Raw genomic sequence first — 27,791 nt, forward strand, 5'->3', positions numbered from 1 at the left:
GCCATTATACAAGTCAAAGCAGAGTATAGAAAGGCTATTCTGATTCACTGTGGCTGTAATTATGAAGCCCTTACTCTACAGTGGCTCTGGGTCTTCAGCACTATCTGAACAATAGAGTGGGCCCTAAAAATAGATAATTTGGCAAGACAAAATATTCCTTTGCCCATTATTATTCGATCTGCACAATCCCCCTCTTATGAATGAATTAATACTCCTCTTCTAATGACCTCCACACACTTGCTTGGTAATTTGACCAACTAATTACCTGTTTTGAGACTAAATCTTTCTTTATTCACTTTCTCTCTCCTATTGACTCTTATCAGCCACAGAGAACCATACCATCTGATTTAAAATGTTAATTGTTTGTAAATTCTAACATATATTTGAGAAGATCGGTTGCAGAAATGGAACACCTGGTGCATTTACTAAAAAAGATTCCGCTGTTCTAGTTCGCTTTGATAAAACAGTACATTTTGAGTCATCACTGTTTGCTCGATAAGTGAGCTCTTGAATTGCATAGAATATGTGAACTCATTTTATCTATTTTCCTCTTGCAGATATAAATGAGTGCAAAGTCTTCCCTGGCATGTGCACAAATGGCAAATGCAGAAACACAATTGGAAGCTTCAAATGTAGATGTAACAGTGGATTTGCTTTAGACATGGAAGAAAGAAATTGTACAGGTGAGTTTGAGATAGGACTCCTTAGAGAAACACTGGTACATGCAAAGGGAGGTTTGAGCTGTCCACTCATCCGCTCCTGGATTGTGGCTTGCATGGCATTCAAGTTTGCATCCTGTAGCAACTTTCCATTAATCTGGGTGGTTGAGGGCTCCTCACCACAACCAAAGCTTGCAAAGACCTTGCAAGAAGTATACAGTGGTACCTTGGTTTAAGAACAGCTTAGTTTATGAACAACTTGGATTAAGAACGCTGCAAACCCGGAAGTAGGTGTTTTGGTTTGTGAACTTTGCCTTGGAAGCAGAACATGTTTCGCTTCCTGTTGAGTGTGTTCCATTTCTAAATTGAGTCCCCCGCTGCTATGGGAAAGCACGCCTTGGTTTAAGAACACTTTGGTTTATTCCATTCCTTCCTGGAATAAATTTAATGATTATCTAGTTAAATTTGTTAAGTTAAATTAACTGAAAATAGCTTGCAGATACTTAATTGGCTTAGGATTTTATTTATGTTAAGGGATGAAGTAATATGTTTAATTCCATAAGGTGAAGATTTAAGGATGTTAATGTTTAAGTTAAATTTCATAAGAATTGGGATTTGGAAAACTGTTAAAAGGACATGCAATAAAATTCAACCAAGGGGAAGCGAGCCGTTTACCTTCCCGCCGGAGCGCTACCTATTTATCTACTTGCACTTTGACGTGCTTTCAAACTGCTAGGTTGGCAGGAGCTGGGACCGAGCAATGGGAGCTCATCCCATCGCAGGGATTCAAACCGTGACCTTCTGATTGGCAAGTCCTAGGGTCTGTGGTTTAATCCATAGCGCCACCCACGTCCCTATGGGGTATAAATAGTATTGTATTATTATTATTATTATTATTATTATTATTATTATTATTATTAAATGCTACTGATAGAGCCCAGAGGGAAAGGCATATGGAGAGCAGCAACCGCAGTAAGAAAGAGGAGGTGGGTACACTTAGCGTTAGAAAGCCTTATCTGCCATTCCTTTCCTCAGTGAGTTTCATGAGACCACTGCTTGCCCTTGCATTTATTTATATAGACTTTGAAATACTTCCAGCTAATGCTCAAAACTATCAAGCCCCAAGTTTCAGTGCAAGATTGCTTTTGTTTCAGCCCCTAGAACACCTCAGTCCAAGAATGCTGGGCCCAACCTGTCCAAACAGCCATTGACTGTGCCATATTTCAGGGTCTCAAGACTTGAACTTCTGAAGACTGAACAAGGATATTCCAGCCACTCCTCTGTCATCCCGGATTTACTAAATTTGCAATGCATCTTTCATCTTTTTATAATGCTTTGCAGAGATAACAGTTTGGGCAAGAAATCTTGTGACAGTTGGGTGCTCGGAATGATTGCTTAAAATAACAGTATCTACTGTTACCACCAATGGTGTTCTAGGTGTTGTACATCCAGTATCTTCAACACACCAGGGAACATTCTCACAGGTGCAGTTTATCGAAATTGCTGTATTAGCAGGATGACTCCCAAACGGATCCCAAGCTGACCAAATAAATCAGTATCTAGCATTGTCCTATAAGCAAAAGCCATTCTTTTCACACCAGAGCAAATCTGAGGTTGAGGTTTTGCCTGAGACTTTCTACAACTGTGATGAATGGATGTGTGCACAGTGGGTGGTTGCACATTAACAGTGAAAAGAAGTTTGTTCTGGAACTGCGGAAGTCAAATGTGCTGGAGTAATATAAAATGTGGGTGGTAAGGCATGTGAATCAAGGCCTTTCTAGATGTTAATGTTGCTATAGCTGGTGATTTCCTTGTTTTTCTAATGATTGCATTGATGGGAAATGCACTTGCTTGGCTTAGCTCTTAAGTCTAAAGCAGTTCTGAGAGTTGGGAAGGAAAATATCACCCGGAGATTGAATCCCTCACAAATGTCAAGAGAGCTTTCTTTACCTCTAGAGCAACACCACCTGCAGGGTCAGTCTTCTAATTGAGGGGAAATCTCCCAGCCATCCCAAACTAGTTCTGCTTTATGGCCAGGAAACGCCGTTTTTATAAAGCTCCTCAAAGTTCTTCAGCAGACTTTTAAACTATTTTTAAGTTTTCCTGCCATGCTATCTAGCATATCCCTTCCACATCGTTTCCTCTATAATCTCTAGTAAAGGGGCTGAAGTTGAACTTATACAGAAAGGGAAGAAGCACTGAAGGCTAATCTCTGTGAGACCTTCTGCCAATACAAGACCTAAGAAATCTCAAAGGCTCCCCATTGGGAAGCCGACTGCTTGCCCTTTTTACCAGACTTGGACACTATGCCTGAGAATTTTGTCTCACCTCTTCAGCCAGTTTGGGGAGCATCTGTCACCCCACAGATTGACTCCTGTTCCTCCAGCCCGTTGCTCTGGAAGTATATGGCAATGGGGAAGAGACAATACCCAGTATTCAGCTAAGGTGAACTCTCCCTTTTTACACTTTCTGTGGCTCAAATCAGCAATTCCAGGATGTGATCTAAGCATGGAGCTGAATGGAACAGTACTCAGAATAATTAGAGTTGATGGATCTCATCCATGCCTGCGAAGAGTCTAGTTGGACACCCATTTGTGAAGTTTAAGCTATTGCTTTCCACTCAGGAGGCAGCGCCCTGAGATCACAGCATGCCAACTTTATGAAGAAGTGTTCAAAGAATCGTACTAGAGGAGGGAGGGTTTCCATGGGAAGTTGTACAAATTGCTCGTCACAACCACTTCAATTATTTCCCAACCGCTTCAATTATCAAATTCCGTTTTCAGATATCATGATCTTTCTTCCTACTGTATTTAGGATTCCTGACACTTCGATATTTCAGATTTTAAATATCTCCAGTATTCTTTGCAAATTATTAAATGAAAAAATGGATTTAAAAATGGATTGTCTTTTTCTTTTTTAATTATTCTGAAACTAGACATTGATGAGTGCCATATATCACCTGACCTCTGTGGAAGTGGTACCTGTGTCAACACTCCAGGCAGCTTTGAATGTGAATGCTTTGAAGGCTATGAAAGTGGATTTATGATGATGAAGAACTGCATGGGTAAGTAAACAATGAAGGTTTTAGTACACATACCACATATACATTTCGAAGGTTGTGTAAGACATGTTCATAGCTATATGCCCATTTTTCATACCACCTGATTGTGCTTACAGCCAGCAATTATGTATATGAAGTATTATAAATATCCTGTCCCTTTATGGGCACAAGGTAACCTTTCATGCCTGAACACGTAAACTAGACATAACATTGTGTACTTGTTTTTGGATTAGTAGTGGTTAAATGATCTGAAAGTTGTGCAAACGACAGTATATAAAACAACACATTTCCCCTCATCACAGTAGTTGCAACAACAGTAGTTCCTTTGTTTTGCTGCCTACAGCCATTTGCTAAAACGAGTCTTTCATAATAAAAGATGAAAGAAAACTTTCTTTGAATATTTGATAGCAATATATGTAAGAAATTTCAAATAAAAGAATTCTGCATGGTCTAGGTTTTCAAATTGCATGAATTTCTTTAACCTAGTTATGAATTTGGGAGTTTCCCTCAGGTGAATAAATCATCCAATTTCCTGTATTCTATACAATTTTATGTTTTATTTATTATGAAATCTGAAGGATATAAGTATCATTGTTGTTATGAAACAGCCTCCTTCTCAGGGAGTCAGACGTCCCTAATTACTTCCAGATGTTTACAATCTCTTACTTCATCTCAAATGGTCCCTATAACAATATTTCCCTTATATTTTCTTTTCAGATATAGATGAATGTGAGCGTAACCCTCTTCTCTGTAGAGGTGGCACGTGTGTGAATACTGAAGGAAGCTTTCAGTGTGACTGTCCTCTTGGGCATGAATTGTCTCCATCACGCGAAGATTGTGTGGGTGAGTTTCAGGTGTCTCTGAATGAAATGTTCCTTGTTCTATAGCTAGTAGTTTTTCCTAGCTATAATGATAACTTGGTTCGTAATATGAATTTGTCTAGCTCCTAATGCTTTGACAAATGGCAAATCGAGTGTAATTTTCCTCTGAAGTTCTTGGACTTGAAATGTAAAATGAGATTTTGCACACATGAAGCCAGAGATCAGCCTAACCATAAAGGCCTATTCACAGAAATTATTTAATATTGAACTGTTAATGAAACTCTTACTGGTTGCTATAAAATGTCAGACCAGACTCCTTATCCAAGCAGTCTATTTCATCTGTTTTGGTCCATGTTATGGACACAGCCAGGCTGAGCTTTTCAAGTCTGATTTTGGTTTTTTTAAAAAAATGCCATGGGAACTGTGAAGGCCCTTCATATTTGGCAAAGCAAATATGTGTGCAAGCTGTGCAATCTGTGAGCTTGTCTGACCAGGACAAGGGAAGTCGCCCAATCTAACTGGTGACTGGGAGTGGCCGCCGGGACCACATAACACCGGTCCTGAGAGATCTGCATTGGCTCCCAGTACGTTTCTGAGCACAATTCAAAGTGTTGGTGCTGACCTTTAAAGCCCTAAATGGCCTCGGCCCAGTATACCTGAAGGAGCGTCTCCACCCCCATTGTTCTACCTGGACACTCAGGTCCAGCACTGAGGGCCTTCTGGCAGTTCCCTCATTGTGAGAAGTGAGGTTACAGGGAACCAGATAGAGGGCCTTCTCGGTAGAGGCACCCGCCCTGTGGAACGCCCTCCCTTCAAATGTGAAGGAAATAAGCAGCTATCTTATCTTTAAAAGACATCTGAATGCAGCCCTGTTTAGGGAAGTTTTTAATATTTTATGCTGTATTGTTTTTAACACTCGATTGGAAGCTGCCCAGAGCGGCTGGGGAAATTCAGCCAGATGGTCGGGGTATAAATAATAAATTAGTATTATATTATAAATTAGCTAAAGGCTAAGCAAAATCCATTTTGTCCACACTGAAGTTTAATACAAATTTGAAGCTCCTTGTGTCTCTTTTTTTTGGGGGGGGGTATACTATTGAAATTTGTGTGTTATTTTGACACATGGAAACATTCAGAATAAAGTTAAAACTTCATATCAGAACCCACTTTCATAAAAATGTTAACTTTTAAGTCTGTAACTATATTCTCAACTTCCCAAAGGCCAGTAATGTAATTCTTGTTTTTCAGATATTAATGAATGTTCTCTTAGTGATAACCTCTGCAGAAATGGCAAATGTGTGAACATGATTGGGATGTATCAGTGTTCATGCAATCCTGGGTATCAGGCCACTCTGGACAGACAGGGCTGCATTGGCAAGTATTTTATTTTTATTTCTGCACAAATGTTTCTAGTTTGTTTCTTTTTCCAAACTTCAATTTCATAACTGTAAATTAAATAATCAATGACAGCATCTTTCAGAATTCAAGCAGTGGGCATGCCCCTCTACTCTAAAAAAACACCCCATTATTACTCTTTATTGCTGAGCTATATTTTGCATTCTTATTTTATGTTAACTTTATTTCATTCACTGTTGTCATTTCATTCTAAAATCACTTAGGCACTTAGTGCCTACTGTCTTCTGCTGATAGGAAGGAGAGAGTGGGGGAAATATGAGGGACAGGTGGGATGCTTTTAAACAAAGTACCAAATAGATCTAATAATCTGTCCACAATATTCCCTCCCTAGATATTGATGAATGCATGATCATGAACGGAGGCTGTGACACCCACTGCACTAATTCAGAAGGCAGCTATGAATGCAGCTGCAGTGATGGATATGCTCTGATGCCAGATATGAGGACTTGTTCAGGTAAAAGAATGAAGAGTAGCGTCTCAGGTCTGTTCTGCAGAACTGCATCCATAAAACATTGGAATTGTGTGTGAATTTCCTTACTGTACGATGCAGTGGTTTGAAGAGCAAGCCGTGAACCAGAAGGTCTCTATTTGGTTCAAATGCAATCTTGGCTATTTCTAGGTGGAGATAATGACTGCTCTCCACATCAAATGGAGGGCGTCTTTTGCGTGCCCCCGCTCAGCACCCCCTATCCTATGTGACTCCCGGCAGAGTGCTCCTGGACCACCTCCCCAGGTAGCTAAGCTTGAGGTTTCCACCAAACCTCAGTTCAAATAACCAATCGTGATTGGGGAGGTGGAGCCAGGGGAGTGGACCAAGTAAGGGTCCGTTCTTTAAGCATAAAGGGTATGGAGCCTACCTTAGAGCTCTCAGTCAGGACTTGTACGGAATCCTTAAGTCCAGTGATGTCCAACAGGTCGATCGTGATCGACTAGTTTATCCCTGAGTGAACGCTGTTGATCGTGGTTGATTGCGGTCTCCCTTCTGATTGATTGATGGTAGCAGAAAGCATTGTGTTGAAAGTCTCTGACCCCTGCAGCCCTCTCTCTGTCCATCTGTTATGTGAAATGTGCAGTCGTTAGCTCTACTAAGCTTTCCTTTATTGCTGCGTCTGCTTACTAATAGTGGTGTTGGTTCCGAATGTTTTATGTCCTGTTCCCCCGAGAAAGGTCACCAACATTTTTCTCCCCTAAAAAAAGTTCAGCAACTTTGGCCTGCCCTCCTTCCATGACAATGGGTAGATCACGGTCTCTAGGGAGTTGGACATGCCTGCTTTAGCCTGTCTTCCCTGCTGTGGCAATCCCAGGGTTCCTTGTTAAAGGGGTTGTGTTGAGGGGAGTCACTGGCCATACACTGAAAGGTTGTCAGTGCACTCCCCTGTGTTGCAGTAAAATGAGGGGTGGGTTCTCTGCTTAAATATACATATTCCAGAGCCAGTCTAATCCCCAGATAGATTGGTTAACCCTGATGTGCCCCAGATCCCCGGCCAAGGACTGGGAGGGATAAATGCCCAATGCCTAAGCCAAGGTCTTCCTACACCTGAAAGTTTAATAAATTTGTGGCCAATTTTAATCCCATAACATTTTGTCACAAGTCATTATTCCACCCGGGTGTCACCTGGGGTCAGGGGGTCTCCACCTGCGCATAGAATGGACTTAATAGGTGCCCTTAGGAAAGCGATTGTTTCTCTGGATGCAGTATGGAGAAAATTGTATAGGCTTATCTTGCAGTGTTGTTGAATGAATAGGTGACCTGGTTCACATGTCATGCCAACCACGAGCCCTGGGCTCACAAGCTTTGTTTTTCTTTTTGCATGCTCTAAATCCCTCCTGGCATGCTCTAAATTTCCCTCCTTGGAAAACACAGTTGGAAGCTCATTCCCAATTCTGGCTTGGAGGGCAAACACAAATATTACCTTACCAGTTCAGGTGTTAAATCAGGGAGGAAATCAGAGTGGATAAGGGGAGGAGAGATCAGGAAAGTCCAAGGCTTGCTCATGCAATATCAACACATGCTTTTCCATTATGTATGAACTGGCATTGTGTAAATCAAATGTCTTAAACATTCTACATTAATGCTAAGCAGTAGTATATATGTTAACACCATTAGAGCCATGTAGATATATAGCAACAGGCTAGTAACAAACTTAGCATGGCAGGGTTTACAGAAGATTTGTCTGTTCAGAATTTCACAGTGATAAAATTTTCCTATAGACATTGATGAATGTGAAAACAACCCAGATATCTGTGATGGGGGGCAGTGCACCAACATCCCAGGAGAATATCGATGTCTTTGTTATGATGGATTCATGGCTTCTATGGACATGAAAATATGCATTGGTAAGTAATTTAGAGGTAGCTTTCAAGAGTTGTAAATGTATTGTTAATGTGATTTTTTATTCTCAAAAATATAAACCTTTTCCTTAGGGGAAAACACTAATGTAGCAAGTTAAGATTTGTTCTTGTGACTACTTCACAGAAGAAGGTTTAAACCTCATCTAAAGAAGCACTGATAAACTAAAATGTAGTTGAATCTTGTGGTGGTAAACTGCCCTAGATTCCCTTCTGACTGTACTGGGGAAAGTGTTTCCTTTTTTTTTAACCTTCAAAGTTGGGGAAAGGTGGCGGTAGAAGCAGCACAGGACAAGAAGTAAGGTTTTCCGTCCTCCTTCCTTACAGTCACCCTGACAAGTTCTACAGCACATCAGGACTGAAAGAACAATAATAGAAATTAGCATTGCCACCGAGAAAACCTTACATATTCTGGCTCTCTACTGATCTGATCTGAAAAAAGGATTGGAAGGTGCTCTTTTAAGAATCTCAGAAGTTAACTTCTGAGCTAAGCTCTGGTGTCATCCTCTTTGATGATAACCAAGACAGAATAAAAACTAAATTCCTTGGAGAATACCATTCAGTTGGCCATTATCCCACCAGTTGAAATATGGCACACATTGTTCCTATTTCAGCTGTTGTGGTTTTGCAGAATAGAAACTTCCTCCTGGCCCAACCAGACATATTTAGAATCTATACCTTCCCTAATAAATATTCATAAGTCTACAAGGAAGGGCAATTCACACTTTGGGAATCTTGAAAACTAAGGGCTAGTTCATGGATGATGGAGAATATATTAATGTATTATAAAAGTAATAGACTTCTTAAAGAAAAGTAGCTGAAATAATTCTGATTTATTTTTTGAAAACCGATTCAAATTTTAGCAACTATCAGGTCTTATGCTTCAGTAATACTTTTATTCATGTATATCTTTTTGCTACACTGAAGTGTCTCATTTTCTCACTGGTTCCTATCTTGTTGCTTCATACAATGATATGATCTAGTTGAAAAATCTAAGATAAAAATAATGTATAATTCTTGGTATATTTAGTACGTTCATTTTATAAGATCATTTATTTTGAGTGACTTGACTAATGAAGAACAAGTTTTCAGTTACTAACTAAGCCATATTAACTTACAGATGTGAATGAGTGTGACCTGAATTCCAACATCTGTATGTTTGGAGAGTGTGAGAACACCAAGGGGTCCTTCATTTGTCATTGCCAGCTGGGTTACTCTGTCAAGAAGGGAACCACAGGATGTACAGGTATGATATACTTCCCAACTTCTTTGAGGCATACTTCTTTGTAGGTAAAGGGTAAAGGAACCCTGGATGGTTAAGTCCATTCAAAGGCGACTATGGGGTTGCTGCGCTCATCTCGCTTTCAGGCCAAGGGAGCCAGCATTTGTCCACAAACAGTTTTCCAGGTCATGTGGCCAGCATGACTAAGCCGCTTCTGGCGCAACAGAACAACATGATGGAAACCAGAACACATGGAAATGCTGTTTACCTTCCCGCCGCAGCAGTACCTATTTATCTACCTGCACTGGTGTGCTTTGGAACTGCTAGGTTGGCAGAAGCTGGGACAGAGCAATGGGAGCTCACCCCATCGCAGGGATTTGAACCGCCGACCTTCCAATCAGCAAGCCCAAGAGGCTCAGTGGTTTAGACCACAGCACCACTTGCTCCCCCTACCTCTTTGTACATGCACATATCTAATTGTGGGGAAGCAGTCCTGCAGAGCAAAACTCAGAACTGCAGTTACTTTTGAATTTAGTATGCTCCTTAAAAAAAAATATTTAGCTATCAGTACCATTTTATCAAGTAGCACTGCTTTTGTGCTCCTACCGAGGTCCCATTGAAATGCTTGGCATATTGCAACCATTATTTTTGAAGTATTTAAGGCTGCAAACCTATACATACTTAGCTGGAAGCCCCAAACAACACAGTGAAGCTTTCTGCTCGGGAAACATGCATGGGATTGTATTGTATGCATCAGGGCTTTTAGATAATTAAACAATCTATGCCCTTTTCAATTGGGGGGGTTATTGTTTTTGTTTGTTATTATGATACACATTTTATACTGTAATCTACCTTGTGATCTTTGGTTAACGTGCAGTACAGAAATTTAATTAATTACAAGAAGAAGAACAAGGCTTAACCATTATAATTCTGAATTCTTTAAGAATATCATTGTGAATTACAGTTATCTAACCTTGGTTTAGTAAGATTGTGCAAACATGGGCTCCTAGAAAGGACACCACAACCACTTTCCTCCTTTGTTGCTGCTGTACTACACTATGCTAAGGCTTGTATCATCTGAGCCAAGACTCATGGTTATGCCCTCTCTTCATTAACCATGAGCAGTTGCCAAGGATTACAGATAATTCCTAAAATCAGATACTGTTCTAATAAAATCAGTGTGAAATAATAATGCTGGATGTATTATATTGACATTGTTTCCAAGTTTATCTTGGAACAGAAGATATCTGTTATTCTGAATTCAACTTTTTAATGTGCAACTTTTCTTAGATGTGGATGAATGTGAGATTGGCGCCCATAACTGTGACCTGCATGCCTCATGTGTCAATGTCCCAGGAAGCTTCAGGTGTAGCTGTAAAGAAGGATGGATTGGAAATGGAATTAAGTGTATTGGTGAGTAGAGATGAATTGATACAGTTGTTCAGCTGACAAGATGGTAGGCCTAAGTTACTTGGTTATTTTTAGAATCATTGGGTAGGTTGACTGGAGGTGGGGATGGCTGAAGTAGCTATGGAAATGTTTCACCCAGAAACAGAAGGCGGCATTTTTGATTCTTCAGGCTTCTCTTCCTATTTGGGTCAGAAATGGGGCCAGCTTGCTGGTTGACTCCTTCATGGAAGAGAGTATCTGTCTGTCTCCCATAGAGCTCTTAGTTTATTTTAAAACACTTTTTTGTTAACTCCTCACCTTCTCTTTCTTGCCTAGCTGTCCTAGGTAAGAATGGGATTCTAAATTGTCTAGGGAATGAGAGCTCCAAAACTTTCCACACTATTGATATGGATATTCCACTCCTGCTTTCTCCTCCCATACAGTCTCCTCCTTGCTGAGTTGCCAGGTTCTTTCAGTAGGACCATCCAGCCTAGCTAGAGCCAAGGTGATATATTGTTTTGTTAATATTCTCGCCTGGAGAATATTATGATCAACTACAGATTCCAACAATAGATGTGCCATTGGGCACTTGGGTGAGAGATGTCATGAAGGAAACCCAAAAGATCCCTGTGATAAAAATGGAGAAGCCACACTGAGGCATGTTCAGTGTTGTTGTGTTCATCAGTCACCAACTCCATCTCTACAATGTTGACCCTCCTGACCGACTTGCCTCTTTGAAATTAGTTTCTAAGAATCTGAAGAGTAGACCGAAAAGGTTCTTCTTATCAGCCACTGTCCTAGCAGACTCTATTATAGCCTCTAATGTCAGAAACAGAAGGAATGTGTACTTAACACGGCACGAATCTAGCCATAAGTGGTGCCTGATTGCCACACTGTTTTCTGGCACCAGGTTCTTCGGTGGTGCCAGTGGAAACCAAAAGTAAAAGAAGTCTGTCCAAACTGCCAAATGAGAGGACGGAAATTCCCATGTCCTATTAGTCCTTTTGGGACTTGCCAGCATCTCAGTACCACTTGGGAATCTACCAGCTATAAGACTCAATAACCACATTCCATATATTCCAACTGAAATTCCTCACTGATCTCCCCTGGAAACTGTTCGTCATCCAAGGTTAAAAGCAAACAGTGTTCTAGCAGGAGATAGGCTGCCCCATTGCCATTATGCTGTAATTGTCTGTCTCATGTGGTTGGTGCCTCCGTGGAAACAAGACCACACTGATCTATAGTGTGAGAAAGACAATATGAATAGGATACGTGCTGGAGTATTCCATGGGCGTAATAGACAACTTTGTGGTTCCAACAAAATCCAAATTTGTAGAGAAACTCCTGAAGCAAAATCTCTCCCTAATCTCCCACCTCAGGAATATTTTGGTGATTTTCATAGAGGATGTCCCTTAATCAACTTAATCAGCGCATAGCCCCTGCTTCTCATCTGGATAGGACTTTTGAAGTACAGTGGTACCTCTAGTTATGAACTTAATTCATTCCGGAAGTCCATTCTTATCCTGAAACTGTTCTTTACTAGAGGCGTGCTTTCACTAATGGGGCCTCTTGCTGCTGCTGCACCGCCAGCAGTGTTCTCGTCCTGGGGCAAAGTTCTCAACTCGAGGTAACTCTTCCAGGTTAGCGGAGTTTGTAACCTGAAGCGTTTGTAACCTGAGGTGCTTATAACTTGAGGTACCACTGTATTGAGAATACTACCTTCTTCCCTAAGAGAAAGAAATTTCTGATAAGAAATTTCCCTTCTTTCTAGAATGCCTCAGTCTATTATAATTCCATGTTTGTGAACATTTTTCTATGTGAAGTCTACAAAGAAAGTAAAGCCATTTTCTTTTCATGATTTCTTACTTACAGTGGTGCCCCGCAAGACGAATGCCTCGCAAGACGGAAAACTCGCTAGACGAAAGAGTTTTCCGTTTTGGAGGTGCTTCGCAAAACGAATTTCCTATGGGCTTGCTTTGCAAGACGAAAATGTCTTGCGAGTTCCTGCGGGTTTTTTCCCCTCCCCCCCTTTTTCTAAGCCGCTTATCCGCTAAGCCGCTAAAAGCCGCTAAACCGCTAATAGCGCTAATCCGCTAAGCCGTCAATGGGCTTGCTTCACAAGAGGAAAAAACCGCTAGACGAAGAGACTCGCGGAACGGATTCTTTCATCTTGCGAGGCACCACTGTACTTCTTACTGACAGGAGATTGATAACATTGTTAGAGCTAGCCTTTGAAGACAATTGTTAAATCCAATCACTTATAGAGCAGAATATTAGTTAAATATTTACCTAGTGCTAATGAGTTGATGTTTAAAATGTAAAGATTATAAATGAAATGGAAGAAACAAAATAATTTTATGGTTTCATGTTATGAGAGGTTATGAGAAAGCAAGTTTGAAGTTAACGCTTTGGGCAAATTTAAGCTAAACTTGCAGCTTGCAGTCAGAGTTAATTAGTTCAAAACAATATATTTGAGATTAATTCCTACCCTCCCTCCCGCTGGTTCTTGGCACTCTTCACCCCTGAACAATTGCCAAGTCACAATGTTGCAGTGATAACTGAAGCCAAATCTGGCTGAAATATCCTAGCAAGGTCTAGATTTAGACCTAGTAACCCTATGCCCCCTTGGCTCCCTTGTCCACAGCCCTCCAAACTCCTCTACCCATAATGGATCCTGGAGGTTATGTGCTCTGCTCTCCTCATCTATACTGCCCTTCTCATGTGACCTGTTGAGCCTCCTTCATCATCTCCTGTGTACTATGCCTGCCAGCCTCCCCACTCCTGTAGGAGTGCTGAACTTGTCCACTTTCTTTCTCTTGGTAAGCACCAGCATACATGCATCAATGTGGTGTTTGGAAGGAGAAGAGTCCCTTTCATTTATGGTTGAAAAAAGTAGTTCTGCCTTAGGCAGCCATCTAGAATCATACAGCAATAAAGTCATGCCTTGGATTAATGAATTGGTGCATATATATATTCTTATTATGGTAACCATTATAACAGAGGCATGCAATATAAATGAAAAAGTGTTCAAACAAAATTGGTAAAGTATTTTAAATGTTCCACTAACGCTGAACATAGCAATAGGCAGATCAATTTCTGAAGCTACCTTCATTTTGAGTCAGACATTGATCCATCTCAGCCCTACATTGTTTATTTTGTCTGGCAGTGGCTCTCTAGCAGAAGTCTTTTCCATCACTTACTACCTGATACGTTTAGCAGGAGATGGCCGGGTTTGGACCTGGGGACTTCTGCATGCAGAGCACCAGCTCCTTCACTGAGCTGTGACGCATGATGGCTGAGAGCCAGTTCTGACACTCTTTGAACCAATTGTGCAAGCAGGCTACTCCTGAGGAAATCCCTGTTTCTGTGAACATGTGCATCCTTTTTCTAGTTCCTTTGTGTGTGTTTTTCTGGCAGATCTTGATGAATGTTCTAACGGAACACACCAGTGTAGTGTAAATGCGCAGTGTGTGAATGCTCCTGGATCATATCGCTGTACCTGTGCGGAAGGATTTACTGGAGATGGATTCACTTGTTCTGGTAAGAGAGATTTAAGAGAGTTTAAGGAAATCATTTTATCTGCTTGTTTCCTTTAGAAGCAGAATTCAGAGCTCCAGCAACATTGTGAGCACAGGTTTCCCCCCTGTACTTAGTTTTCTGCATACCTAGTTGTGTAATTTCTTAACGTGGCATTTACACCCAAGCTACTCTATAATGGATAAAGCTAGCATTTCCACTAACAGGCTTTAAATATAAAATAGAAATATTTCTCACCAGTTTTGCTTTATGTCAAGTAATACTTAACAAAACAAGTAACTTGGAGAATTATCTAGATATGTTTATAATGGACATTTGCTGGCCAAATCCCTTTTGCTACGTTGAACATCAAACTTAATTATATTCAACAGATATTGATGAATGTGCAGAAAATATTAATCTATGTGAAAATGGACAATGCCTGAATATTCCTGGTGGATATCGTTGTGAGTGTGAGATGGGTTTCACTCCGGCTTCAGACAGCAGATCTTGCCAAGGTAACTCACCACTATTCCATTTGCATTTTCAGGGTTTGGAATGTATTCCAGGAGGGAAACCACAAGAAGCACTGAAAAGAACATTCAAGCACAAGCTTTGCATAGAAAATACATTTTTCTAATCAAGAATTACTATGCTGTGCCAGCTCTGATAAAAGCTGCCTTAATTTTTAAAGACTTTGCATGGCCTTTGACCAAAAACCTTGCAGCTAAATTTGGACTCATCTTCCTTGTATCAGTTACTAAAAGACATGTAGAAAAGTACTGCATTCAAACAAATGTTTCTTATTGTAGAATGTGATGAGGGTACGCAACTGCATGCTTCTTCGTTCCCAATAAAACCACACAAGCACAGATTACATTTTTCAAATGCACATTTGCATTCGATGACAAATTATTCAGAATATGTACAATATTGATGTGTGGGTAACTAATTTTTATATATATTTTATCCTTTCAGATATTGATGAATGTGCCTTCCAGAATATCTGTGTGTTTGGTACTTGCAATAACTTGCCAGGAATGTTTCACTGCATTTGTGATGATGGCTATGAGCTGGATAGAACTGGAGGAAATTGCACAGGTAAACACATCACACTTGAAGAATGTAGTAGTAGAAGAATGAGATTTTGTTAAATAAATGTTTACATTTTTGGCTTTCTTTAATGGCAGCCACAATGTTGGTGGCTGTGAACTGGAAGTGTAAAAACGTATTGATTGGTTTAGGAGAATTTCAGAAATATCCCTTTGTGGTTAAACAGATACATTTTAGGAAGTACAGGTAAGTCAAAAAGTTGATGGAGAAGTTTGATGAAAACTGGCATTCATTCATTCATTATGAAACGAGAATGCAAAACTTTTAGCCTCTTTTATTGAATTAAAATAGTGATGATGATGATGATGGTGGTGATTAATAATAATAATAATAATAATAATAATAATAATAATATACCACCCTATACCCGGGGGTCTCAGGGCAGTTCACAGAATAAAATCAAGATATAAAACCACAAAATACACAATAAAAGTAAAAACAACAACCCAATAGCCCCCCCCCAATAGCTCAGCATAAATTTTAAATTTTCTTCTTCTTCTTCTTCTTCTTCTTCTTCTTCTTCTTCTTCTTCTTCTTCCTGCCTTAGACATTGATGAGTGTGCAGATCCTATCAACTGTGTTAATGGTTTCTGTGTGAACACGCCTGGAAGATATGAGTGCAACTGCCCTCCAGATTTCCAGCTGAACCCAACAGGAGTTGGTTGTGTTGGTAAGAATATTAAATAAATAAGCAGAAAGGTTAAAGGATTCCATATGAAACAATATTGATTCATTACTTAAATACAGTGGAACAAATTCTGGAGAAATGTACTTCCCACTCATATCACATGAACTGTGCAAAAAAACCCCAAACCAGGATAGATCCCAACTGTAAATGGATTCATGATGAATTAATAAATTTATAACAAATATAATACAATTTTTTGTTTCTTTACCGTGTCCCATCAAAGTCAGTAAGGTTTTATTTCTACATACGATCTTCAGCAGGCTCTTATTTTCTGCTACGCCAAGAGCTGCCTCAATATATTGGAGATAGGTAATTGAAAATTAATAAAAAATATTTACAAAAAAAGAACTGCCTCAATGAAAGACAAGATTGGGTAGTGTGGCAATGCACCTAATTATCCCCTATTGATTATATGATGCAAAGATCATTCTCATGCTAGTCTGACTGGCCAACATCTTTGAATCAGGGAAGGACATTTCTTCTTGGTCCAATTAGCAATGCCCCTTGCAAAAATGGCAATTGCTTTTCCCTGAGACTTGTGGTTTTGCTCATTTATCTGAGTCTTTTGTGCTTACTTGCTCCCTAAACACCTATTACCCGTGTACTTTTCTCTCATCGTGGCAAACTAGGAATTAGATTCTATCAGGTGATTTTTGAGGAACTGGGTCTGAGTGTTCCTGCCTTCTGGTGAGACAAGGAGAGCTGAACTAAAAGACATTTTGGACCTCTTCCAAGTCTTACTCTGTTATTTTGTGATCTTGTTACGCTGACAGACCCTTGGCAGTCAGTTATGACTTGCATTACCCATTTCCCCCTTAGATCATTTAAGAACTTTTCTGGTGTTGCAGCTTCACATTTAGGTCAAAGCTGAGAAAAAATACTGAAGTTAATGTAAGATTATGAGGTTTACTACTGAAAGCATTCATGATGCGTGTTTCACATGACTGTGGCTGGTGGGCACAACTGTTTTCCATTCATTCTCCACAGATAATCGAGTTGGCAACTGTTACCTGAAATATGGACCAAGAGGGGATGGAAGTCTATCCTGCAACACGGAAATTGGTGTTGGAGTCAGTCGCTCCTCTTGCTGCTGCTCTCTGGGAAAGGCCTGGGGGAATCCCTGCGAGACCTGTCCGCCTGTAAATAGCAGTAAGGAAATGACTCTCTTAGACGCAAGGACGAAAAGAAAAACTACTAACAGTATATCATAAGGAGTGAAAACCATTTCATGTGGTTGCGTTGTATACATGACCAGGCGGCGACAGCCCCAACCCCCAAGGATCATAAGGAAGGAATAAAAACTGACAACATTATATGGAATTAAAATTGGGCCACAACTTTATTAAACTTCTGAATGTAGGAAGACCTTGGCTTAGGCCTTGGGCGTGTGTCCCTCCCAGCCCCCCAGCCGGGGGGAACTGGGTCTCATCAGGGTAAATGGGATATGGGGGTGGTCTGCGAGACGTAAATGTAGCAGGCAGCCTAGTCCATATCGCCGCACGCAGGGTAGTTCACTGACGACCTTTCAGTGTATGGCCAGGGACACCCCTTTAAGAGGGGGACCCTTGAATCACCACCACGGGGGGGGGGGGGTGAGTCCCCACTTCATGCCCCCCCCCAATATAGGGAAGAAAAGACTAAAGGATTCCACCCAAGGCCATAACTGCCAAAGTTGTGACGAATTGCTACGGGGAAGACAGAACCTGCCAATGCAGGAAAATTTCTTCCCGGTCCTTCGATAGCAACCAGTCAAAGACCACCGGCTAAACAGGAAGAAGATGTTAACCTGGGAAGAAATTTAAGAACTATCTTAGTAAATACTGTAAAATTAATGAATGCTAGAATGACGTGGGTTTAGAAGCTTAGATGGTTTTCAGCGGCAATGATTAAGTAAAAAGAAAAGAAGGGTTAAAAAGTAAATGAAAAATAAGGGAGAGGATTTGCTGATTTGATAATTAGAAATTGGGATACAGAAAGGGGAGGTATGAGGAGGTCGGGGAAGTAAGTTATAAAAAAATGAGGATTGAAATTATACTTGTTCTTTTTGTGTGTTTGTTTGTATTGTTATGTTTATGTGTAATATTTGAAATTGTAATAAATATCATTTTAAAAAAAAGAAAAGAAGAAGATGTTAACCTGCACACAAGAAACATTAAACAAAGGGAGGGTAGGGAGGGTGAATCTCCAGAGCCGACTGCCTGGCTATTGTCAGCTCCACCCCCTATTTATAAATGGGGCTGGCCCCACCTCCCAGCAAGAAACTTGATTACTGAGGCTGGGCGTGAACCTTCACAGATTAACACTGAGAGGCAAGCCAGCCCCTGTTTGCCAGTAAGCTCTCTGGGAACTGTAGCACCACGCGTGATTCTGCAAAGGACACCCACAATGTGAGTGCTCATTAAATAGAAAAGCATGCCTAGGTTCTCAGATGTGATTCATAAGCCTAGAGTGCGGGAATCAAGGATCCCAGCTTTGCTTGTGACAACATATGATGGCCATAACCTAAGTACCTTGTTAACCTAAGTATCCTTTTTCCTGTGTGTAAAATTGAAAGCATGTTTAGGGGCACTAATTTAAAGTGTTTTGCCATGTACTTAGTGGGAGTTTAGAACAACTGCTGTTCTAATGCATCTGCAAAAGACACCAAAGAATTATGATCTTCCTTCAAACGTATTCACCTCAGATACATGTTATGGACACATTGAAAATATTTGTTTTCCATATTGTGTAGGACAGATTTGGTGGGAAAACAGCTGCATGGACACAAAGTATGTATGGATTGTAAGAGTCCGAAAGGACACTACACTGAATGGGGCCCCTATGTGCTGCTTTCCAGACAAAGTTATTATAAATCTGTGTGATTTGTTGTGGGGTCAAGAATAGGGGCCTTGACAATCAAAACACATGTGTGTATCTGAAGAAGTGTGCATGCACACGAAAGCTCATACCAAGAACTGACTTAGTTGGTCTTTAAGGTGCTACTGGAAGGAATTTGTTTTGTTTTGACTATGGCAGACCAACACGGCTACCTATCTGTAATCAAAACACAGTTCCTATTAAGATGATAAATTTCATGAGCTGTGAACAGGACTATGCAAAACAAAAACAACAACTGAAGCTATCTGTGTGTTAATCTTTCCACAGCCTTTTGTTTAATTCTTGCTTGTGTTCTTTTCTCTGTAGGTGAATATAATACTCTCTGTCCAGGGGGTGAAGGTTTTAGACCAAATCCTATCACTATTATTCTAGAAGGTAAGTCCTTCCTTCCATCCTTCCTTTCCTTTTTACAACAAATTTTTATTGGTTTTTAAACAAATACAAAAACAAGAACCATTAAACCCTTTTGTTTAATGTCTCACTGTGTTTTTAATTACATTGGAAGCTGCTGGGCAACCCAGTCAGTTGGATGGGGTAAATAATAATAATAATAATAATAATAATAATAATAATAATAATAATAATAATACAGAAGTATATATAATGGTGTTTGTTGTATCCATTGAATTTAGACATAAACTTACACATTCAGTGTCCAAACATGTCACTAAACATGACCTCTCCACTGAGAAGGCTGAGTGAGTGGTATAACAGGGTCTTGATTTTGGTCATTAACATAGTTAAAGAAGTTAATTCTTTTAAAATAACCACTATAGCTTTTTATGGCTTAAACAAGAGTCAGGTTTTGTAAAATGTCTATTATGGGGAGGTAGTGAAATCTGTTAGTTCCATAGAAGAAACTAAAATGTATGCATTTTGTCAGCTTTGTTTTAAAGTGCTGGCCATTTCAAGCACAGATACTTCTTAATGGCAGCAATCCAGAGAGCCTCAGGTTCACCTGAGTTTTTCCATCTGCTAAGAGCTTCCCAGCAATCTGCAAATTGCTTTATAAACTTTGAGTTCCTAAATTGTTTTGGATTTTGGCAGCTTTACTGCTAAAGGGAAAATGTAATGTGTGGTGTTCCTTTATCAGCTGCCTTAATCTTATTCATTTGGCTCATTCTGAGTCTGTTAGTTGTGTCTACTATCACCCTATCAAAAAATTAATTGGAAGCATGATTCAGACTGTTTTACAGCTGATCTTTTAAGCTTTCAGCATGCATGCAATGTACCAAAAAGTGATAATTACAGGGCATATGTTCCTAGGTGATAAAATACGATGCAACCTGGTCATGGTTGAGCACAGTATTTGAAGACCCATTGACTTTTTGGGAAGACTTTAATTTATATTGCAATCCTTCGTACTGCAGTTAGTGGGAGTTAAGTGTACTTTGGCCGGTTCATACTTTTATCAGATCTTTTTCATAAAAAGCTCAGCAGATTTATAAACAAAAACAGGCAAAAGTCATTCTCTGCTAGCCATCTATGCAAGTAGTCTGCTACAGTCTTTCATCAGCCAAAAAAACATGCCTTTCTCTCTTAACACAGACATTGATGAATGCCAAGAGCTGCCTGGCCTCTGCCAAGGTGGAAACTGCATCAATACATTTGGCAGCTTCCAGTGTGAATGTCCCCATGGGTACTACCTCAGTGAAGAAACTCGTATCTGTGAAGGTAACAATTCTTATCTTTTCTCATAGTAGAGCACCCATTTCTTCTCAAACAATATTCTTCCCTGCAGACATTTCTCCCCGCACCCCTCACCCGAAAGCTTGCAGATAAAATGCAGGTACTAGATCTAAAGTTGTAGATTTTTAGGATTTGCAACTTACATTTACACATTCAGTTATTTCTCTTTTCTTTTTAAACTAATGACTTTAGTGGGTTAGGATTATAACTTGAATCCCACATACTTCCTCAAGATATTATGCGCCCCTGCATCTGCTTTTTGCTGCAAGTAACATCTTCATAGACGAATTACAGCTTCAGATGTTACAGTGGTGCCCCGCAAGACGAATGCCTCGCTAAACGAAAAACCCGCAAGACGAAAGGGTTTTCCGATATTTTAGTGGCTTCGCAAGATGAATTTCCCTATGGGCTTGCTTCGCAAGACGAAAGCCCATAGGGAAATCTCCGGGGACAGTGGGGAAGCGCAGCACCTGTCCTGAAGGCTTGCGGTGGGAGGTCCGGGAACAGAGGAGAAGGCATGCAGCGATTCTCCTCTGTTCCTGGGGCTTGCGGTGGGAGGAGGGTTTTTCCTCCCCACCGCCAACCTTCAGAACAGCCTTCTGAATGTTGGCGGTGGGGAAGAAAGCCCTCCTCCCACCACAAGCCTTCAGGACAGCTCCGGGAACAGAGGAGAAGGCGCGCAGCGATTCTCCTCTGTTCCCGGGGCTTGCAGTGGGAGGAAGGTTTTCCTCCCCACCGCCAACATTCAGAAGGCTGTTCTGAAGGCTGGCGGTGGGAAGAAAAGCCCTTCTCCCGCCTCCAGCCTTCAGAAGAGTTCCCCGCAGGGCTCCCCAAGCTGTGAATGTCTGCCCCGCACGAGGGGCGCTCTGCTTAAGAGCGCCCCTCGTGCGGGGCAGCAGGCTGCTATCCGCAGCTTGGAGAGCCCTGCAGGGAAGTCCTGCAGGGCTCCCCAAGCTGTAGATGTTTGCCCCGCGCGAGGGGTGCTCTGCTTCAGAGCGTCCCTCGCACCGGGCAGCAGGCTGCTATCTGCAGCCTAGGCAGCCCTGCTTGAACTATTCTGAAGGCTGGCGGCGGGAGAAGGGCTTTTCTTCCCACCGCCAGCCTTCAGAAGGCTGTTCTGAAGGCTGGCGGTGGGGAGAAAAGTCCTTCTCCCCCCGCCAGCCTTCAGAAGAGGTCCGGGGACAGACTGTCCCTGGATCTGGTCTGAAGGCGGTCTCCCTAGGAACGCATTAATTGATTTTCAATGCATTCCTATGGGAAATCGTGCTTCGCAAGACGAAAAACTCGCAAGAACGAATTAATTTCGTCTTGCGAGGCACCACTGTACTTGTTGTAACAAAACTTAGTCGAGTAACAGCTTCAGGTGGCTGATTTTTTCAGTGGGAAAGCAGTACAGTGTTCCCTTGGTTCCTGAAAGGTTTAGTTGTAGAACAATTTGGCTCCTGAATGCCGCAAACCCAGAAGTAAGTGTTCCGGTTTGTGAACGTTTTTCGGAAGCTGAACATCTTCTGATTGAGTGCAGGAAGCTCCTGCAGCCAATTGGAAACCACGCCTTGGTTTTCGAATGGTTTCGGTAGTCAAACGGATTAAGTTCGAGAACCAAGGTACCACTGTACAAGGGGTGGGTGAACTCCTACCATGGAACTCCATAGCTACTACAGAAGAGGAGGAAAATCCCTAACACGGGATTCAAAGATGGTGGATTCATTGTTTAACTCTTACGTAGCCTCTTTATCCACAAATGAGAAATACTTGTTTGGTAATTCAGTTTGGCCTTATATGTTGTTATTAATTGAGCACTTGTTTGTTGTACCTTAATAGCTTATTGAGTCTCCCTGATCTCCCACAGATATTGATGAGTGTGTTGCACATCCTGGCGTCTGCGGTCCAGGGACATGCTACAACACCTTGGGGAACTACACATGCATTTGCCCTCCAGAATACATGCAGGTGAATGGAGGCCACAACTGTATGGGTATGTTACCTTTTATATTTCCACTTCCTACCATGATATTGAGAAGAGTTTGAAGACCAGATGAGTTCCTAAAATTTAGGCCCAGTTTACACTTAACAGCTGTTCCTATGCAGCTTCCTCAGTAGCACATAGGATCCAGGCTCACAGCTGGACAGCATTCACGTGAGGCCTCCATTGGTGTTGGAATGGCTCAGAGGAATATCTGGATTGGTCAAAGTCATTTAAACTAATATTTCTGGAAATGTGCATGGTTATTGAAATAGCTTAAGTTATAGCTTGAGGCTGCATTCCTACATCTGGCCAGAAGATGGCTGTGGGGTCTCTGAATGTGTTTAGGTGTCAGTTTACTAGTGGAGAGGAGGTCAGAAAGTAGGATAGCATCAATGCCTCTGGTAAAGCCTCTGGTTCACCACTAGAAAGTTCTGTGGGTACAGATGTATCCCCAGTGGGGTTCTGGTGGTGGGTGGGTGCCTTGCAGAGCTTGGGATCTAAAGCCCATGACATGTGCTCAAAAAAGGCCAAGAACTATGCTGATTCTAGAGCTTGCATAGTTAATTTCCCTTTCATTGATTTCAATGGGAGATAAATAGGGAGAAAGACAAAGGGGTGAAAAAGGCCTCCCCACATATCCTGCCCTAGATATATCAAGCTGTCAGGACAAGGGAAGTGGTGGTAGGTCTGCCACAGATTCTCCCCACCCCTCAATTCCATAGAACAGCTGTGTAAGTTACTTTTATTGTGTACTAAATATGCTTTCTGGATCTTATAACTCAATCCTGATTATGCTTACTTCAATTAAGCATGCTTATAATGGCTGCTTACCCAGTTCCTGGGTGGAGGTGGTTGCAGCCAGTCGCAGCCACCTCTCAACTTCTGGGGGGTTGAAAATGCTTCCTCATGGCAACCAGCTAAAAATGAACCAATTCCCCCATCGTGGTTGGGAAGATCTAGCATCTGCCCCAGTCTTCTTGAATAAAACACAGAGAATAGATCCAGCTAGAGTTATTCTGTGTTCCGAAACAGGAAAGTCAGCTGAAACAGGTAGCTGCTAGATGTATAGGAAAAAAGAAAGCCAGTGCTCAAGATCCAATTGTTATATGTTTCATACTTTAAAATACCCATTTAAAAGCATGAGATTTCTACATGTACAGATATGAGAAAGAGCTTTTGCTATAGAAGCTACAATGGAACATCTTGCGACAATGAACTCCCTTTCAACGTGACCAAGAGGATGTGTTGCTGCACTTATAATGTTGGGAAAGCCTGGAACAAACCTTGTGAACCATGTCCAACTCCAGGAACAGGTAAAAACTAGACTTAACAGGGGATGTTGTAAAGACTGTTGAGCCCAAATTAATATTAAGATATGTGCACCCCTTTCTGGCCAGATTCCTAGAGAGGCAATACAGTAATATATTACTCAATTATTTCCTTGGCAGTCAATTTAAGCGAACGCAATGTTCAGGAGCTGTTATACCTCCCAACAACCTTGTGAATAAATGTAGGTATCAGGGATATTAAAAATATTAGTTTAATTTGTTTCGGTTTCCTGGCTTTTTTCCAGTTAGTTGAAAGTGCAGTTACCATAAATGTTACCTGTATATTTCTTTCAGTGTTTTCTTAAAAGAAGTTTTCTTACAAGAAAACACTGGAAGAAAGATACAGGCAACTGTTTTTTATCACATAGGATAAAACTTATGAAAACCCAATAGCTGAGATATATTAGTCTATCTCTTCGATAACAATAGAGCATAAAGGAAAACAAAGCAGTGCAGTATTCCTTTGATCAGTATGGAAAGAGGAAATAAGAACTGAAAAGAACATTTTTCCTTCCCCAGAAGTATTCTAAGTCAATGTCCTTCCTGTCACTAATCAAGATGGGAAGAGAGAAGAGCTCAAAGTCCATTATTTGTACATCAAAATTGCTAATCCTATATAATTCCACACTGGGGGTTTTCCTTGTCAGTGCTGCCTTCAGTTTCCAAATTCTGTCAACATTAAAGCTAATACTTTGATTAAATAATGTATTTGTTTATTGTTGCTTTGTGTGTGTATGGGGGGGGGGTCCTCTTATTCAATAAAATGGATTACTGCTGTTTGTAAATGGATTGTTTGTCCAAGAGTTATTTTTATATCTAGCCTTCTTGATTCCACCCCACTTTCTTTCCTTTCAAGTTGAATTCAAGTCAATATGTGGAAATATTCCTGGCTTCACATTCGACATCCACACAGGCAAAGCTGTTGGTGAGTTTTTATTTTTATTTTTTAAAAAAATATATTTTATTAGGGTTTTTCAACATAAATGCAAAAATAAAGAACAGTATAACATATATCATAACATACTTTCTTAACATCTTTGGACTCCCTCACACCTCCCGCTCCCATTCGCATCGTTGTCAATTCTTGCCCGCAATTTATCATCTTGTTTACACTCTTGTGTCAAATTCATTTAAATATAGTCTATTAATTCTCCAATAGGTTTCTAATTTTTCCTCAAACTTACTTATCATCTTAATTCCATCTAGTTTAGTGGTGCACAATTATTTATGATCTAGCATCCTTTCTTAACATTCAACCAAATTACAGTGTTTTTTTAGATAAATCTTGAATTTCTTCCAATCTTCTTCGACCCTCTCCTCTCCCAGGTCTCGGGATTCTGCCAGTCATCTCGGCTAGTTCCATATAGTCCATCAGTTGCATCTGCCACTCTTCCAGTGTGGGTAGATCTTGAGTTTTCCAGTTCTTAGCGATGAGTATCCTTGCTGCCGTTGTTGCATACATAAAGAATGTTCGGTCCTTCTTTAACACCTTCTGGCCGACAATGCCCAAAAGGAAGGCCTCTGGTTTCTTGGTGAAGGTATACTTAAATACCTTTTTCAGCTCATTATATATCATTTCCCAGAAGGCCTTCACCTTAGGGCAGGTCCACCAGAGGTGAAAGAATGTTCCTTCATTTTCTTTACATTTCCAACATTTATTATCAGACAAATGGTATATCTTGGCAAGTTTAACTGGGGTCATGTACCATCTATATATCATCTTCATTACATTTTCCTTCAAAGCATTACATGCAGTGAAATTCAGCCCAGTGGTCCACAACCTTTCCCAATCCTCAAACATAATATTATACCCAATGTCCTGTGCCCACCTTATCATAGCTGATTTAACCATTTCATCTTGTGTATTCCATTTTAACAGCAAGTTATACATTCTTGAAAGTACCTTAGTTTTTGGTTCCAACAATTCTGTTTCCAATTTCGATTTCTCCACCTGAAACCCTAGCTTTTTGTTATTTTTGAAGACTTCTTTAATCTGAGCATAATGTAACCAGTCTCGCACTTTGTCCTTCATTTTATCCAAACTCTGCAATTTCCAATTGTCTCCATCTTTTTCTAATATTTCCCAATATTTTGGCCATTTGGCCTCCATATTGGGTCTTTTTCGGGCCTTAGCTTCCAGAGGTGAAAGCCACCTTGGAGTTTTGTTTTCCAATAAGTCTTTGTATTTTGTCCAGACATTAAATACTGCTTTCCTTGTTGGTGAGTTTTTAAAGCGATGTTCAGATTAATGAATGCAGCATGAATCTGAAAACTAGAGGCTTTCCCCCCTCCCACCCACCCCCTTTTTATTTATTTATTTATAAGATGTGTGGAAAACATAACATGACAGGGAAGACGTTTCAGCTTTTTATGTATAAAGTTCCCCTATATGGATTTTTCCTTTATACAAAAAGCATTCATTAAAATTAAAATTGAATTGCTATATTCAATTTGCTGTATTATATTTCTAGGTAAATTTTATGACCACTTTATTTTCCTTATTTCATGCACAAACTGAGAAAAAGCAGAGCTTGTCATTGCATTTGACTAATAAATATTGTGGTTTTTTTAGATATTGATGAATGTAAAGAGATCCCAGGGATTTGTGCAAATGGTGTTTGCATTAACCAGATTGGCAGCTTCCGCTGCGAATGCCCAACAGGATTCAGCTACAATGATCTGCTCTTGGTCTGCGAAGGTGATGTAAATCGTATTGTCTATGGTTTATCCTCATGGCAAGAAGCTTTTCAGCAACGGTCTCCACTCCTACTTTACTGCAGCTCATAAGTGGGGGGTTTTTTGGGGGGGAGGGAATACACCTAGAAATCACACCTGCCTCCAGGTCAGGCTCATGATCAAAGAGGAACTGATTGTACTGACTGAGTCCTACACAATGGCCTAACCTGGCTGTGTGGACCAGCAGAGAGGAAGTGCAAGCTAACAAACCATGCACATGTCTACTATGCAACTGTCTGTGATTTGCTCCAGTAAATTAGAGTCATGTGGATATATCTTCAAAATAGAGCAGCAGTTATTTTTAATAATAATAATAATAATAATAATAATAATTTATTTATATCCCACCCTCCCCAGCCAAAGACGGGCTCAGAGCGGCTAACAACAGTAAAAATAGTACAGTTTACATAAAATCACAGTCAATTAATTGAAATACATTCTAAAATCAATTCATTCTAAAATCAATTCAAAATCAAATTAATGGCAACCATTGGGCTAGAATTCTATGAGGATTACAGAAGGAGGGGGTCAGACTGTGCCTTGGCCAAAGGTCTGGTGGAACAGCTCTGTCTTGCGGGCCCTGCGGAAAGATGTCAAGTCCCACAGGGCCCCAGTCTCTTGTGACAGAGCATTCCACCAGATCGGGGCCACAGCCGAAAAAGCCCTGGCTCTGATTGAGGCCAGCCTAACCTCCCTGTGGCTCGGGACCTCCAAGATGTTTTTGTTTAAAGACCGTAAGGTCCTCCGTGGGATATACCATTCAGATTATCAGAAGAGACAGTCCCATAGGTACGAGGGTCCTAGGCCGTATAGGGCCTTTAAAGGTTAAAACCAGCACCTTAAACCTGATCCTGTACTCCACTGGGAGCCAGTGCAGCTGGTATTAGAAAAGTATAGAAAAATAGTGACTGATGAAAAGGTGTAGAAGTGCAGCTTTATTTTTTCAAAGACAAGCGTCATC

The 27,791-nt window shown here is 40.7% G+C and overlaps 1 protein-coding gene across 3 annotated transcripts in view; it reads left to right on the forward strand.

Moving 5' to 3' along the window:
- FBN2 (fibrillin 2) overlaps positions 1-27,791 on the forward strand; it is a 138,224-nt gene that overhangs the window by 83,617 nt on the left and 26,816 nt on the right. For all 3 annotated transcript variants that reach the window (XM_081880295.1, XM_081880296.1, XM_081880297.1), the window contains 19 exons: positions 558-683; positions 3,595-3,723; positions 4,438-4,563; positions 5,790-5,915; positions 6,289-6,411; positions 8,169-8,294; positions 9,427-9,552; positions 10,819-10,941; positions 14,335-14,457; positions 14,826-14,951; positions 15,412-15,534; positions 16,094-16,216; positions 17,222-17,383; positions 19,418-19,486; positions 20,660-20,785; positions 22,650-22,775; positions 23,927-24,079; positions 24,951-25,019; positions 26,667-26,792. In XM_081880295.1, the coding sequence (XP_081736421.1) occupies positions 558-683; positions 3,595-3,723; positions 4,438-4,563; positions 5,790-5,915; positions 6,289-6,411; positions 8,169-8,294; positions 9,427-9,552; positions 10,819-10,941; positions 14,335-14,457; positions 14,826-14,951; positions 15,412-15,534; positions 16,094-16,216; positions 17,222-17,383; positions 19,418-19,486; positions 20,660-20,785; positions 22,650-22,775; positions 23,927-24,079; positions 24,951-25,019; positions 26,667-26,792 (2,331 nt within the window). The remainder of the gene's footprint in view (positions 1-557; positions 684-3,594; positions 3,724-4,437; positions 4,564-5,789; positions 5,916-6,288; positions 6,412-8,168; positions 8,295-9,426; positions 9,553-10,818; positions 10,942-14,334; positions 14,458-14,825; positions 14,952-15,411; positions 15,535-16,093; positions 16,217-17,221; positions 17,384-19,417; positions 19,487-20,659; positions 20,786-22,649; positions 22,776-23,926; positions 24,080-24,950; positions 25,020-26,666; positions 26,793-27,791) is intronic.

Source organism: Podarcis erhardii (genome assembly GCF_964252035.2).
Source record: "Podarcis erhardii genome assembly, chromosome: 11".
In the NCBI taxonomy this organism is placed as follows: domain Eukaryota; kingdom Metazoa; phylum Chordata; class Lepidosauria; order Squamata; family Lacertidae; genus Podarcis; species Podarcis erhardii.